Source organism: Mugil cephalus, chromosome 12 (genome assembly GCF_022458985.1).
Source record: "Mugil cephalus isolate CIBA_MC_2020 chromosome 12, CIBA_Mcephalus_1.1, whole genome shotgun sequence".
Taxonomy (NCBI): Eukaryota; Metazoa; Chordata; class Actinopteri; order Mugiliformes; family Mugilidae; genus Mugil; species Mugil cephalus.
The window spans coordinates 20,120,433-20,133,644 of record NC_061781.1 but is presented as its reverse complement, the minus strand read 5'-3'; the positions used below and the strand labels follow the sequence as shown (position 1 = coordinate 20,133,644).

The 13,212-nt window shown below is 44.1% G+C and overlaps 1 protein-coding gene across 3 annotated transcripts; it reads left to right on the top strand.

The window, feature by feature from the left end:
• Window positions 1-340: 340 nt before the first annotated feature.
• Window positions 341-11,232, top strand: tmtc4 (transmembrane O-mannosyltransferase targeting cadherins 4). 3 transcript variants are annotated; one of them, XM_047601967.1, is made up of 19 exons: window positions 341-407; window positions 663-770; window positions 876-1,073; window positions 1,155-1,270; window positions 1,654-1,870; window positions 4,536-4,623; window positions 4,754-4,854; window positions 5,102-5,194; window positions 5,940-6,101; window positions 6,313-6,515; window positions 6,691-6,865; window positions 7,223-7,354; window positions 7,461-7,540; window positions 8,499-8,606; window positions 8,715-8,856; window positions 9,021-9,135; window positions 10,363-10,475; window positions 10,690-10,759; window positions 10,970-11,232. In XM_047601967.1, the coding sequence occupies exons 3-19, from the start codon at window positions 912-914 to the stop codon at window positions 11,116-11,118; spliced, it is 2,226 nt and encodes a 741-aa protein (XP_047457923.1). In that variant the 5' UTR covers window positions 341-407; window positions 663-770; window positions 876-911; the 3' UTR covers window positions 11,119-11,232. The 3 variants fall into 3 exon arrangements, with proteins under 3 accessions (XP_047457923.1, XP_047457925.1, XP_047457924.1); XM_047601969.1 differs by having other exon boundaries at window positions 353-451; XM_047601968.1 differs by lacking the exon at window positions 341-407 and having other exon boundaries at window positions 560-770.
• The last annotated feature ends 1,980 nt before the right edge of the window (window positions 11,233-13,212 follow it).

Here is a 13,212-nt window from a genome sequence, read left to right as displayed (position 1 = left end):
CTTGTGATCATGGACACGTTTAATATGACTATTGCAGAGGCATGGCCTGTGCTGAAGTTTATAGTTGTATGGTGTTTTGAGCATGTTTGAGCAGTCTGTTTATTCTTTTTAACTTACTCTGGTCAAAGAAATGTTATAGTTTCACTTAATAAACTTTTACATGTATCAGTTTCTGTAAGAATTATAAGAGCTTCCTCGAGAGAAACATGACTGACCACCGGTATATCTCTAATAAAATGATCTTGTGCAGGAGAATCCCCACATCCTCACTCCACGGTAGACTGAGTGCCCTTCATTCGGCGTCAGCCATTGGCTGAAAATGAGCACGGGGCAGTGACGTAAAACAGGAAGTGTTGAACCCCGAGCGTGTACATTTGTTTACAGCCCCTCTGTCTGCACCTCGCCAGGTCTGTTTTACGTGACTGACAACCTTACGATTTACGACAAAAACGTAAATAAAATAAATTGATAACGAGTAATATTAATATAGCGACCATCGCGCGTATGTCGTCTTTATTCTCTGTAATAACGAATGAAGCTAACAAGACACGCTAAAGTCTAAATTAGTCTAAAGTCACGTTTAATTAGCTTGCTGCATGTGTGGTACCTTTCTACGTCTCTTTACATCTGAGTGCAAAGCGAACCGCCGCTTTTGTTTCCAGGTTCGTGTGCTCGGTGTTTTCAATGGGTTTGCTCAGCCGGCGGAGAAGCTAACATGGGGGTTGGACGGCAGAGAGTGACCTCTCACAAGATGTCTCTGGAAAGATAAGGTATGAATGAAGGCTATATAAATGAGCAATCCATGATGTGGTTTACATTTATTGGCCCTGCACTCTGACCCTTGCACCTGCCTGCACCCATCCTCTTCCCTTCAGGGACTACATGCAGAATGACCAAAGACCTGGCACATAATGGGACTGACTGAAGTCTACTGGGACCACCACATACCCCTGCCAAAGCTTGCTCCAGCTCGGGCCAAAGTCGCCGTGGCCCTGGTGGCACTCCTGTGCTTCGTCAACAGCTATGACGGGGAGTTTGTGTTTGATGATTCGGAAGCGATTGTCAACAACAAAGTGAGTCTTCGGCATCAAACTCCCGGATGAAAATACGACCGGTGTTTCTGGAACCGGTCTAAGTTTACATTTGTGTTACAGGACTTGAAGCCAGAGACGCCCCTGAGCAACATCTGGAGAAATGACTTCTGGGGAAGCAACCTGAGCAGTAACACTAGTCACAAATCCTACAGACCTCTCACTGTCTTCACATTTAGGTAAAGTAGTGTCTGAGCCAACACACTAATGCTAAACCCTTTCTGTCTTTCATCATCTGCAATATACAGTAGTAGTATATGCCATCACTTCAAACATAATCACAACTTTGCAGAAGAAACACCTCATTATTCTGCCTCTTTGTCTCCTCGTTGCTCCGGGATACCTGAAGCTGTGTCTTTGTGCTCGCCACACCTAACACTCTAATAGATTATTGATGAGCCCGGACCACGTGGGAAACCCACAACACCTGTCGCAGTGACATCATTACATCACATTACCCCCAATAATTAACCTCGACCCCCCTCGCAGACACACACTCGCCTGCACTTTCCTGCGTGTGCCATGCATTAAACAACAGATTTTCCCTCTCTTGCTGTTGCAGGCTGAACTACCTCATAGCAGGAGGCCTGCACCCTGTCGGCTTCCATGTGCTGAACATCGTCCTCCATGCTGTCATATCCGCCCTTATGATCGACGTGTTTGCGATACTGATCGGTGGATTGGCCTACGATGAGAAAGGCAGGATACGGAACCACGCTCCTAAGACCTCTCTGCTTGCTGCTGTCTTCTTTGCTGCACACCCAGTTCACACGGAAAGTGTAAGTACATGTTCATGCACCGTATGTTAAGTGTTTATGTGCATCCATGGTATTATCAGTGCTTCAGTGCATATTAATGTTGGTAAAAAAAAATCCTATGTAAGGATATCACAAGTACAATTTAAGACACAATCTGCATTATTCTGGATGCTCTTCAAAGCTCATATTAAAATGTGCAGTACAGTGTAAAATACCCTCACATTGTCCAGCGTCAACAGTGTGCAGCTGTTGCCCCTACACAGACAAGTCTCCATAGATTCACGTATTATATGTCTTTTGGTGGTTTTGTAAAATGTAGGGATGTCCTGATCAAGTGTCTTTGCTCTGATCTGATCCCCAATTTTGCAGATGAACTTAAACTTTTGTGACCCTTTATGAACTTGCACCACCTCCCTTGTGATCATGTCTGATATGTTGCAATCTGCAGTTGTATCCAAGTAGAATAACTGAAATTATCACTGTAGCACTATATTTGCAGTAGAATAGCCAAGCATTAAAAACTAAACCTATCTTTAAGGCACTAATTTGGATGTTAGATTAGCTTGCAATGATCATTATAATAATAAAAAATTAGTTCTTAAAATTTCTTCACAAACTTATGTATGCTTAGCTCCTATGAATCAATACTAACATAAAATCCACTTATTATTCACTCACATTGTGGTTTTAGTGTATGACAGGTGTAAGAAAATAAATAAATAAATCTAATGATTGGACTTGGCTGCATGCTCTATCCGATCAGATCGTTTTAAAAATGCATTGATTGACCCCGTTATGGTTCTCCCACCAGTCAGGACATGTCTAGTGAAAAGAAAGAAAATGGCCTCAAGAGCCCCGACAAAAAGATTCGACCTCCACTGCACTGACACTGTTACTGTTATACAACCAGTGCTGTACACTCACTGGCTACTTTATTAGGTACTCATTGCTTGTGAGAGGTTGAACCCCCTTTTGCCTTCAGAACTGTCTCTTCGTGGCATAGAATTCTTCGTGTCATACTTTCAACAAAGTGTTGGAAACAATACTCAGAGATTTTGGTCCATATTGACATGATAGCATCACACATTTGGTGCAGATTTGTTGGCTGCACATCTATGATGTGAATCTCCTGTTCCACTACATCCCAAAGCTGCTCTATTGGATTGAGATCTGGTGACTGTGGAGGCCATTGGAGTACAGTGAACTCATTGTCATTTTCCAGAAACCAGTTTGAGATGATATGAGCTTTGTGACGTGGTGCATTATCCTGCTGGAAGTAGCAACAATACTCAGAGACTGTGGCATTCAAACAATTCTCAGGTTTGTACTAAGAGGCCCGAAGTGTGCCAATAAAATATCCCCCCCACCATTACGCCACCACCACCAGCCTGAACCGTTGATACAAGGCAGGATGGATCCATGCTTTCATGTTGTTTGCACCAAATTCTGACCCTGACATCCGAATGTTGCAGCTGAAATCGAGACTCGTCAGACCAGGCAACGTTTTTCTAATCTTCTATTGTCCAGTTTCGTCGAGCCTGTGTGAACTGTAGTCTCAGTTTCCTGTTCTTAGCTGACAGGAGTGGCCCCCGGTGTGGTCTTCTGCTGCTGTAGCCCATCTTCTTCAAGGTTGGACGTGTTGTACGTTCAGAGATGGTATTCTGCATTCCTTGGTTGTAACCAGTGGTTATTTGAGTTACTGTTGCCTTTCTATCATCTCCAACCAGTTTGCCAATTCTTCTCTGACTTCCCACATCAACAAGGCATTTTCGTCCACACAACTGACGCTCAGTGGATATTTTCTCTTTTTCGGACCATTCTCTTTAAATCCTAGAGATGGTTGTGCGTGAAAATCCCAGTAGATCTGGCACCAACAACCAGACCACATTCAAAGTCACTTAAATCCCCTTTCTTCCCCATTCTGATGCTCAGTTTGAACTTCAACAAGTTGTCTTGATCACCACTACATGCCTTAATGCATTGAATTGCAGCCATGTGATTGGCTGATTAGCTATTTGTGTTAAGAAGCAGTTGAACAGGTGTACCTAATAAAGTGGCCAGTGAGTATATGCAGTCTCGTACCGGCTTTTGTGGTTATTTTTTTTTCACTGCACATAAACTTCTCTCAACAATGTGAATTCTCTGCAGCTGTGCATTGTGGCATCTTGACATTCCCTTCCTGATGTTTTAATACTAAACATCCAGTGGTCCCTTGCCAAGAACAAAAGCCCCGTCTCAGTCGGGAGCGCAGGGGCAAGGTGTGTGTGCGGTTGCACGGCCTCACTATTAGCTGTGTTGGGATGCTTATTGACCCGCCAGCTTATGTGTTTTTGCTGGAAAGCTTGGCTGGAAGGCAGCAATTCCCCTTCTCCATTCTCTTTAATCATACAGGGCAAGGACTGGGTAAGACCTGGGGGGTGAGAGGGAGGAAGGCAGTTGGCTTAGGCCTGCTGTATGTATCAAAGCAGGCAACCCCAGGATGCCAGCCATACTGTACCCACACACTGTATAGAACACACACACCAACAGGCCACGCGGGTAATGAGAGAGTTTTCCTACCTCCGTTAATAAGCTTCCAGTTTAAACCGAATGCACCATGCAAAACAGAACGGTGATGTGGTGTATACGTATTAAAATGCAGTAATTAATGACGTCTAATTCTCTTTTCCCTCTGCGTCCCACTAAGGTGGCTGGAATTGTGGGCCGAGCGGACCTTTTGTGCGCTCTGTTCTTCCAGCTCTCTTTCCTCACCTACTGCAAAGCTTTTAACAAAGGTAAGTGTCCAACACCTATTATCCTCTGATTACACATTATGTTCATATGTACATGATAAATATAGCCCCACATTATTTGTTTAAGACTTAAGTGCTTCTGACAGACTCAGTCTTGGCTTTGTGCTCTCAGGGAGTGACAGAGATGACAAGTTTTCTGTCCAGTGGGTTGTGGTCAGCCTCTTGCTGTGTGCTGCAGCCATGCTCTGCAAAGAACAAGGCATCACCGTCTTGGTATGAAGTCTTCCCTTTTTTTCTTTTCTAAGTAATTTTCAAGTGTTGACGATTTCATCACATCCAGTAGTAACAATGTAAAAAGAGATAAATACTCTATAAAGACATACTCAGTCATACTCACTCCTCCTGTAATTCTCGCTTACACAAAAGAGCTTCTGTTAAATGTGCTAAAAATCCACTTTGTTGCTGACCTATATAAATTTCAGATGCCATTTTTCTTCCTTCTCCATGTATTTTCCTTCAGGGCATAAACGCAGCCTTTGATGTCCTCCTGATCTGTAATGTTAATGTGTATGAACTCAGCCAGAGGCTACTCCTTAGGAAGAATCCACTTGATGTGAGTTACACGTTATATACCCTCCCGTCCTTCCTGTTATAAATTATGTACTCCCTTATATGATTAATGTCACATCACATACATTGTATACGTAAGCCAGAGTGAATCGCAATACTGAGGACATGATGTTCTATAATAGGGCACTCCCTATTAAGGTTTTCTGCTCCGATCTGATCCTGATCATTTAACTATTAAGCACCAAGCTATTCCTTAAAGATTTCCATTTAATTTAACACATGAAGTTGCCTTTGTTGTGCAAAAATAAATAACAGTAAAGAAATTAAAAGTATGTTGGTTTTTGCACCTGTTCACAAAAACATAAAAAGAAATAGGAAAAACACTCAGTGCTAATGGATGGATTTAACAAAATAAATGGCCAATTACCAAGTTTAAATATCTTTATAAGTGGCTCCGTGGTGCGTAGCTTTACTTGAAGCTGCATGAGATCTGCAGAAGTCATTAGCTTTGGATGATTCGCTCTGCCATTACTTTGCAAAACATTCACATTGCACAATTTACTGATCGCTTTGTTTAACAGTTGTTACCATCCCAAACTCTCAGCTTCTGTACCGTGGTAGGGCTACCTCCGTTTGTAGGCTAAAACAAATACTGAAGATCCTTTTTTAGAAAAAATGCCTTGATTGGATACAGATCCAAATGTCTGGATTGGAACTTTTTATTTCAAAGTAGCTCACGAGCATTGTTTTTTAATTGTCTCTGATAAGTGGTAATCTTTTCCTCACAGGTAAGTGAGATGCTGCGTATGGGACTGCTTACCCGATTGGCTCTCATGGGTCTTGGAGGATTCCTGATGCTCTATGCACGCTGGAGAATCATGGGAACGGGACCGCCGGCCTTCACCGAAGTAGACAACCCTGCCTCTTTCGCAGAAAATATATTTCTTAGAGTGAGTAAGATTTGTTTGTGGATTATTTCATCCTCGAATAATGCATCCAGACTCACAAATGCTATATAGAAGGTGTAATCGTGAATGAACAATTCCTCATTTTAAAGTTTAATTTCTGAGACTTTTATTTTATATAAATGCTGTTCTTTCCTCATCTCCCCCTCACCCTCTTCCATCCTGCACCCCCTCCCGTTCCATTTTTGATTGGCAGATAGTCAACTATAATTACTACTACTCTCTTAATGCCTGGCTGCTGCTGTGTCCCTGGTGGCTGTGTTTTGATTGGTCCATGGGCTGTGTGCCTCTCATTAAGTCGGCCGCCGATTGGAGGATGGTGTGGCTGCTGCTGCTCTGGTGCGTCCTGATAGGCTTGATAAGCCAAGCCTTATGCTCGCAGGACAGTCAGAGGAGGAGGTACGCTTGCACGGCCATCTCACACTTGCTGTAGATGAAAGGAAGTAGATGTTTGACTGAGCCTACATTTCCTCATCTTAAATCTCAGTCAGTGTCAGATTGTGTTTTCTAATTCTAAGTCGTATATGAGTGCATAATCCTTTCTCATTTTGTGGATTCTTTCTCTCCCTATCAGGACATTGACCTTGGGTCTGGTTCTGCTCGTAGTACCCTTTCTACCCGCCTGCAACATATTTTTTAGAGTGGGCTTTGTCATTGCTGAGAGAGTTCTCTACCTGTCCTCTGCCGGCTACTGCCTACTGCTGGCCTACTCCCTGGGACACTGCTGCTGCCGCTGGTCCAAATACAGGGTAGGGTTAAAAAAGCACAGTCGCACTAAAAGTAGAGGACACTTAATGAACCACCTTTCCGGCAAGGATTGACTTTTTTTTTTCTAAAGCCGCCAGGTCACGCTGCCCTGCTTCCTTTAATTTCGCCACCTGTTTATGCAGCTTTGATGCTTCAGTAGCTGGATGCAGAGCAGGGACAGTCGTGAGAAATGACTAATGACTTACCTATAAAGGGATGATAGCAGCAGGTGGTGTGCATGTGTTATAGAGATACATTTGCAGGTTGTTAACTTGCAGTCGCAGATGTATTTTTGGTTTTGTATTTTGTACGCTTAACGCTGCAAAGAGGCCGTGAAACGTCTTCCTGTCTTTTCACAGAAGCTGCTGTGTGTCACGACGCTGGCACTGCTATGCGTGTACGTAGTTCGCTGCGCTCTCCGCAGTCACCAGTGGCGGTCGGAACAAAGCCTCTTCATCAGTGCCCTGGCTGTCTGTCCGCTCAATGCCAAGGTAAAAAATGAAACAGTTATTTGTGTTTCCCTGCAGCTCTAAATTGCTTTTATTCACAATTTAGGCCATGCTCTGACGTTGTATGTGTTGACTATTGATTCCTCAGGTGCATTACAATGTAGGTAAGAACCTGGCTGACGGAGGGAACACAACTGCTGCTGTTGGATATTACCGAGAGGCAGTCAGGTATGTCTCAGACACTTGCTCCAAAGTAGGGCATGGCGATACCACCCCCCAAAAAAAAGGTGGATTCAATGTCGATTATTTGTTAAAAAAAAGAGAATCACTGCTGGGCAATGAGTGGAGAAACGCCTACAATGAATACCTTCCAACACGATCCACTGGACGGCGCTCGGTTTATCAATAAAGAACGAGGTTATTATGGCCCAGAAGTTTAACACCACATGTCCGTTTCTGTTTATTATCTCTTTTGGGCTTTTCACTACACACTGGTCTGTTGACAATATCACATGATGGTGGTGACCGATGCTGCACGTTAAATTATCCGACGTTTCATCGAGTTTATTTATTTATTTATTTTTTTTTGCTCAGGTCACTGTGTGTCATTGGTGGGACGAGGCGGAGAGGCAAGGAGACGTGAAGCGAATGTTAGCATTAGCATATTTATTCAATTTGCCATTGATGTTAGCCGGAAGCTAACGCATATTTGTATAATGGTGTTTTCGGTACACAAAACTAATTTGTAAATTTTGTTTGTCCAGTTTTACAGTGTTTCTCAAGTGAATACTCTAAGCGGATCCTCTGACGTGCTTAATCCAATGCGTTATTTCCTAGTATCGATACAATCGATTATAATAAATCGATGTATGTCCTCCGGAAGGCTAACTTGCCAAGCACAGATCGATGTAGTTGGATCTTAGGAAAATAAACCGATTCATCGATGTAGTGGATGAATCGTTACACCCCTAGTGGCTACCTTAACTTGTTATCAATTCATCGTCATCAGCAGTTCTGGCTGCCATTACTTGTGCTTTTTGTGTATTTATGCTCAGATGCACCAGTGAATCAAAGGACACATCACCACCTCACTACAGAGACCTGTCAGAACAAAAACTTGCTAAAAAGCAATTTTCATATCATTAAAAAAAATTGTATAAGGTGATTTATTGTTTTTTGCTTTCAGGCTGCATCCTACCTATGTCCACGCAATGAACAACCTGGGGAACATCCTGAAGGAGAAGAATGAACTCATAGAGGCAGAGGAGCTGTTGTCTAAAGCTGTGTCCATTCAGTATGTCGAATACACAAGTCAATAATAAACACAAAACAATTACAATTTCCTTTCACGAATTCCAGAATTGTCACACTTGACAGCTTCGTTCACGTTTCCTCTGTGCAGGCCGGATTTTGCCGCAGCCTGGATGAATCTGGGTATAGTTCAGAACAGCCTGCGGAAGTTTGAGGCAGCGGAGCAGAGCTACTGGAACGCCATCCGCTTCCGGAAAAAATACCCCGACTGCTACTATAACCTGGGACGCTTGGTAAGGTTCAAGGGCGTGGATACTGTTACTAAGGTGCTGTGTTAAAATAAGAAAAATGGTGCTTCTACAAACAGAAGTAAAGGTTATAGTTGGATGACGTTCCCTTACAACTTACCAAATAAAAAATAGAGGATATCCGTAAGTTTGTGTTCTTTTTGTTACAGTATGCCGACCAGAACAGACACGTGGATGCCCTGAATGCTTGGAGGAATGCGACTGTGCTTAAACCTGAACACAGTCTGGCTTGGAACAACATGGTTATTCTGCTGGACAACACCGGTACACACTCTTGCACAAACACACAACCGCACACACCATTTAAAGCATCTGTTAGCATGTGGTGTTTAATCTGGATAATATTCACTCATTTGTGAAAATAAGCCAGTATGTGAATCACTGTACTGTCAAAAAAAACTCATTTGTGGATGCAGATTGTTACAGTATTAGCAGCCCCCCCCCACAAAAAAAAAAAAAAAAAATACAGCGTTGCTATTTTGGAAAAGCAGGAAATCTAAATGGCCAACAAGATTAGACCGGAAGAGCAGGAATCAGCAATGCTTGAAATTTATGTATTAAAGCTTTGTGTTGTGAGTTTTGAAGGCACTCTTCCCTGCCGTGTGGAGAATGCTCTGATTTCCAAACGCTCGAGCCGTTTTGTCAGAAGCTGCTCCCGCGAGGGCGGAGTCTCCCAGGAGGGCACTGGAACTGTCCAATCAGGGCTCAGTGTGCTCCTGATCAAACGTGGGCAAGCACAGCCAGAACAGCGCCCCCTCAGAGTTCCCCCACCGCATTTGTTCCCCCAAATCTGACAGAAGTAATTCTACCCCGCTCCCCTTCCAAAGACAAAAAAAAAAAAAGAAAAAGAAAAGAAGAACAATAGGTGTCGTTTTGAAATGGTGAGGAATTGGGAATATTGTTTTCTCTTTTGGCGTTCCCCCCTCCTCTTTTTGTTTCGATCGTTACACAAACAAAAGAGCGAATCAGTGTAAATTCGGGCGCACAGTCACACATGCAGTCACATGTTGGCAAGCTGTGTCTGAAGGGCACAGGCCATGACTCAGGACATGACGGCCATTGTTTGGCCCCTCTGTCTGTCTGTCTCTCTTTCTCCCTTTCTGGCCAGGCATCAGACAGATCTGTGACAGAGATCAATAACCCAGTGGGCCTTGTGTTCAACCTTAATTAGGAGACTAAACCACTCCTCTATGTGCGGAAAGGGGAAAAACTCTGCTCTAGATACCACTGACAAATAAAACAGCCAGATTCTGTAGCTCTTGAAAGTCTGTCTCTGTACGTGCGCGTGATTTTAACAACAACGTCGCGGCGGCATTTTGCAAAAATCTCCATCACTCGGACCGATAACGGTCTCCGTTATATATAAATGTTATCTGCCTCGTTGCATAGATTACACTTTAAATGTGAGGACCTGAAGCCGTAGCTGTGCTGTGGGGATCATTTAATATTAATGTCTGACATTTTTGGTAATTTTTCCGGTCTGTCTTCAAGGTAACCTGGGTCAAGCAGAGCTGATCGGCCGAGAGGCTCTGAGGATCCTCCCCAACGACTACACCATCATGTTTTCCCTGGCTAACGTGCTGGGGAAATTACAAAAATACAAGGTCAGTCAGCGTAGCACACACACACGCACAAAAAAAAATAAATAAAATAAGCTCAGATTATATTTCATGCATGTTAAAGATCCTTACCGGGTTTTCTGTGCCTGCTCTCGGTCAGGTGTGGGAAATCGTGTCTGACTTCTCTCTGACTAGTAGAGATAATTTAGCATGTTTTTTTGTTTTGTGTGTGTGTGTGTGTGTCTTTTTTGTACCTCAGGAGTCAGAGGGCTTTTTTCTTCACGCCCTTCGGATCAACCCAAATGCTGCTAGTTGCCATGGCAATTTAGGTAAGGCGAGTTCAATTTTGATTGTGTCAGTTATTTTACAGCGTTGCACAAAAAAAAAAAAAAAAAGAGGGGGAAATTTAAGCACGCTTCCAGGAGGAATATCGTGCAGCATACCTGTATTGAATGCACTGGATGAGTAGAATTGTTGCAGCTTCTCCGTTTAAAGAAGGTGTTTGCTTTTTTTTTTTTTTTTTTTTTTTTGTGCCTCAGCTGTGTTGTATCACCGCTGGGGGAAGCTGGAGCTGGCAAAGAAACACTATGAGCTGTCTCTAAAGTTGGACCCCGAGGCTCCTGGGACCAGAGACAACTACAACATGCTGCGACGTAAACTGGACCAGCTTAAGCGCAGCACGCCCTGAGGAGGCCCACTGGGACCCTTGCTTGCTGTAAAACAAATTTTTTCCATTGTTCCACTTGTTTTATCTCAATAATTCTGGCTTTGAAACAATTCGAATTAAAGACCATGATCTGTGTATCGAGCTGTGGTTTTGCTCTTTTAAAAAAAAAAGAAAAAAGAAAAACAAACAAAAAGGGAAAAGCAACATGTTTCACAGTTGCAAATGCCATTTTCTAGTTTTTAACTAGCGGCGTAGACTTTTTTTTTTTTTTTTTTCCACGTGTGAGACTGTGTCGAGTATCTAATTTGATTTCATGGGTGTGAGATGTGTCTGGGGCAGCGGTGTCAGATGCCTGTGCTCGTTACATGGTCGGCTGCACCGCGCTGTTTTGCTGCCCCGTTTGAAGGCCATGTGGACCTGATCACGGCTGAACCCCGTCCTCTTTTCATCTCTGACCCCGTGTTGTGTCAGCTGGACGGAGCGCCGCGCAACATGTGGACCCGGAGGATCCGCTCCGCGATTTATTTGGGCTGGCTCTTCTTCAGGAGTTCCGAAATGTTCCTGCGCGCGAGAGCCGCGATAGCTCGGGCCCGAGTTGCGCCGCGGCGCGTAGCCTTTCACTCCGGCGGGGAAGAGTCCCATCAGCTGGGAAGGGTTGACCACTGGTGGTCGGCTGGTGCGGTTATGTTTTAGTTTTCCTTTCTGATGCCCTCTCTTTGTTCTCGAGCGGGATGGCACTTGGAGGTTCAAAACCATTCCTCCTCGCCTCTGTAGTTAATGGGAGAAAGGTGTCTGTGCTGAGTAGGATCCACTAGGAGACGAGGGGTCAGCGGCGACAGGAAGCCCGCGGCCGGTGCTGTATGAAAACAGCTCTATAGCACAGAGCCTTCAAAGGAGACGGGGATGATCTCCCGGGGGACTATACATGCACGCACACATACTCGCACACTGGCCTCTTGAAGAACACTGCGAAAAGGGGGGGTTGGGGGGGTGGGGGGAGCAACCCCAGTGTGAAACATCAGTCAACAAGTGTGCACCCGGGGTCAAAGTTCAACACACTTCTATTTTTTCACCTGCTTCCTACAGCTTGCAGGAAACTTTTGAAGCCGTGGCGGGCTGGTATGACTTTGCTTTAGGGGCCGCTTAGTTTGTTTACACATACAGTACAATGCACCAGTTGACGCTTTGATGCTCGGGAGATGTTACCGATACGTCCCACACGTAACGTCACGTGACGAAATGTCCTCGTCGCCCAGGTTTTTTATTTCTACCGCTTTGATGTAAACACTCTTTACGGAGCTCTGCGGCACTCAAATTGTAGTTTAGATGAAACCGGCCTCATCGAGGCTCGTGTAAAGGTCAGCGTGGTGAAAAGGCTTCATGCTATGGAGCGAATGCAGACAGAATAAGATCAAAAAGCGTTCGGATAGTGACATTCAAGACTGAAAGCTTTTCCCCAATATTATTTTCGGTCATGCAGTGAAACACGCGGCGCCGCCGATGTACGATTGGCCCGCGAAACCGTCAGCCACTCGCTTTATGCGCTTATGGATCCTTTCTTCACTTTCCGCGCGAGCCTTTCATTCGGTGCCTGCAGCTCACTGTCTAGCTGCACAGCTGTGCTGGCACGCCAGTGGGGGGGCCCACTTTTATCATAATCATTCTTTGAATACCTTTCATTATCATAAAATATGTGAGTATTAAAGTGATGGATCCACCGGCCCCGCCAACATCTTCATTATCCATTCTGACTGACAAAAACCTGCTGTCCTAGGGAGTGACATTAATAAAAGATGGGATACTACAGCCCTATGAAGTCCTCTCCTTGTTCTCGTGGATTTTTTCCGCCGTGCACCTTTTACCTGCTTGGATGCTCCGTCACAATGACATAATGAAATCAGCTCCCAGGTGGGGTCCTTTTATTGTGTGCTATTAATCACACTGATGACTTTTGATCATCATAATCAATGGATTAGGGAGCATCATGTCTGATTGTTCGCAGCCACGACCACTTGAAAATCTGTAATACTAAATTCAACCGGGCATTTTGTTATGATTGCCAAGAAAAAGGAGGAAGAAAAAAAAAAAAACATTGTCATCCTTTTGTTGCAGCAG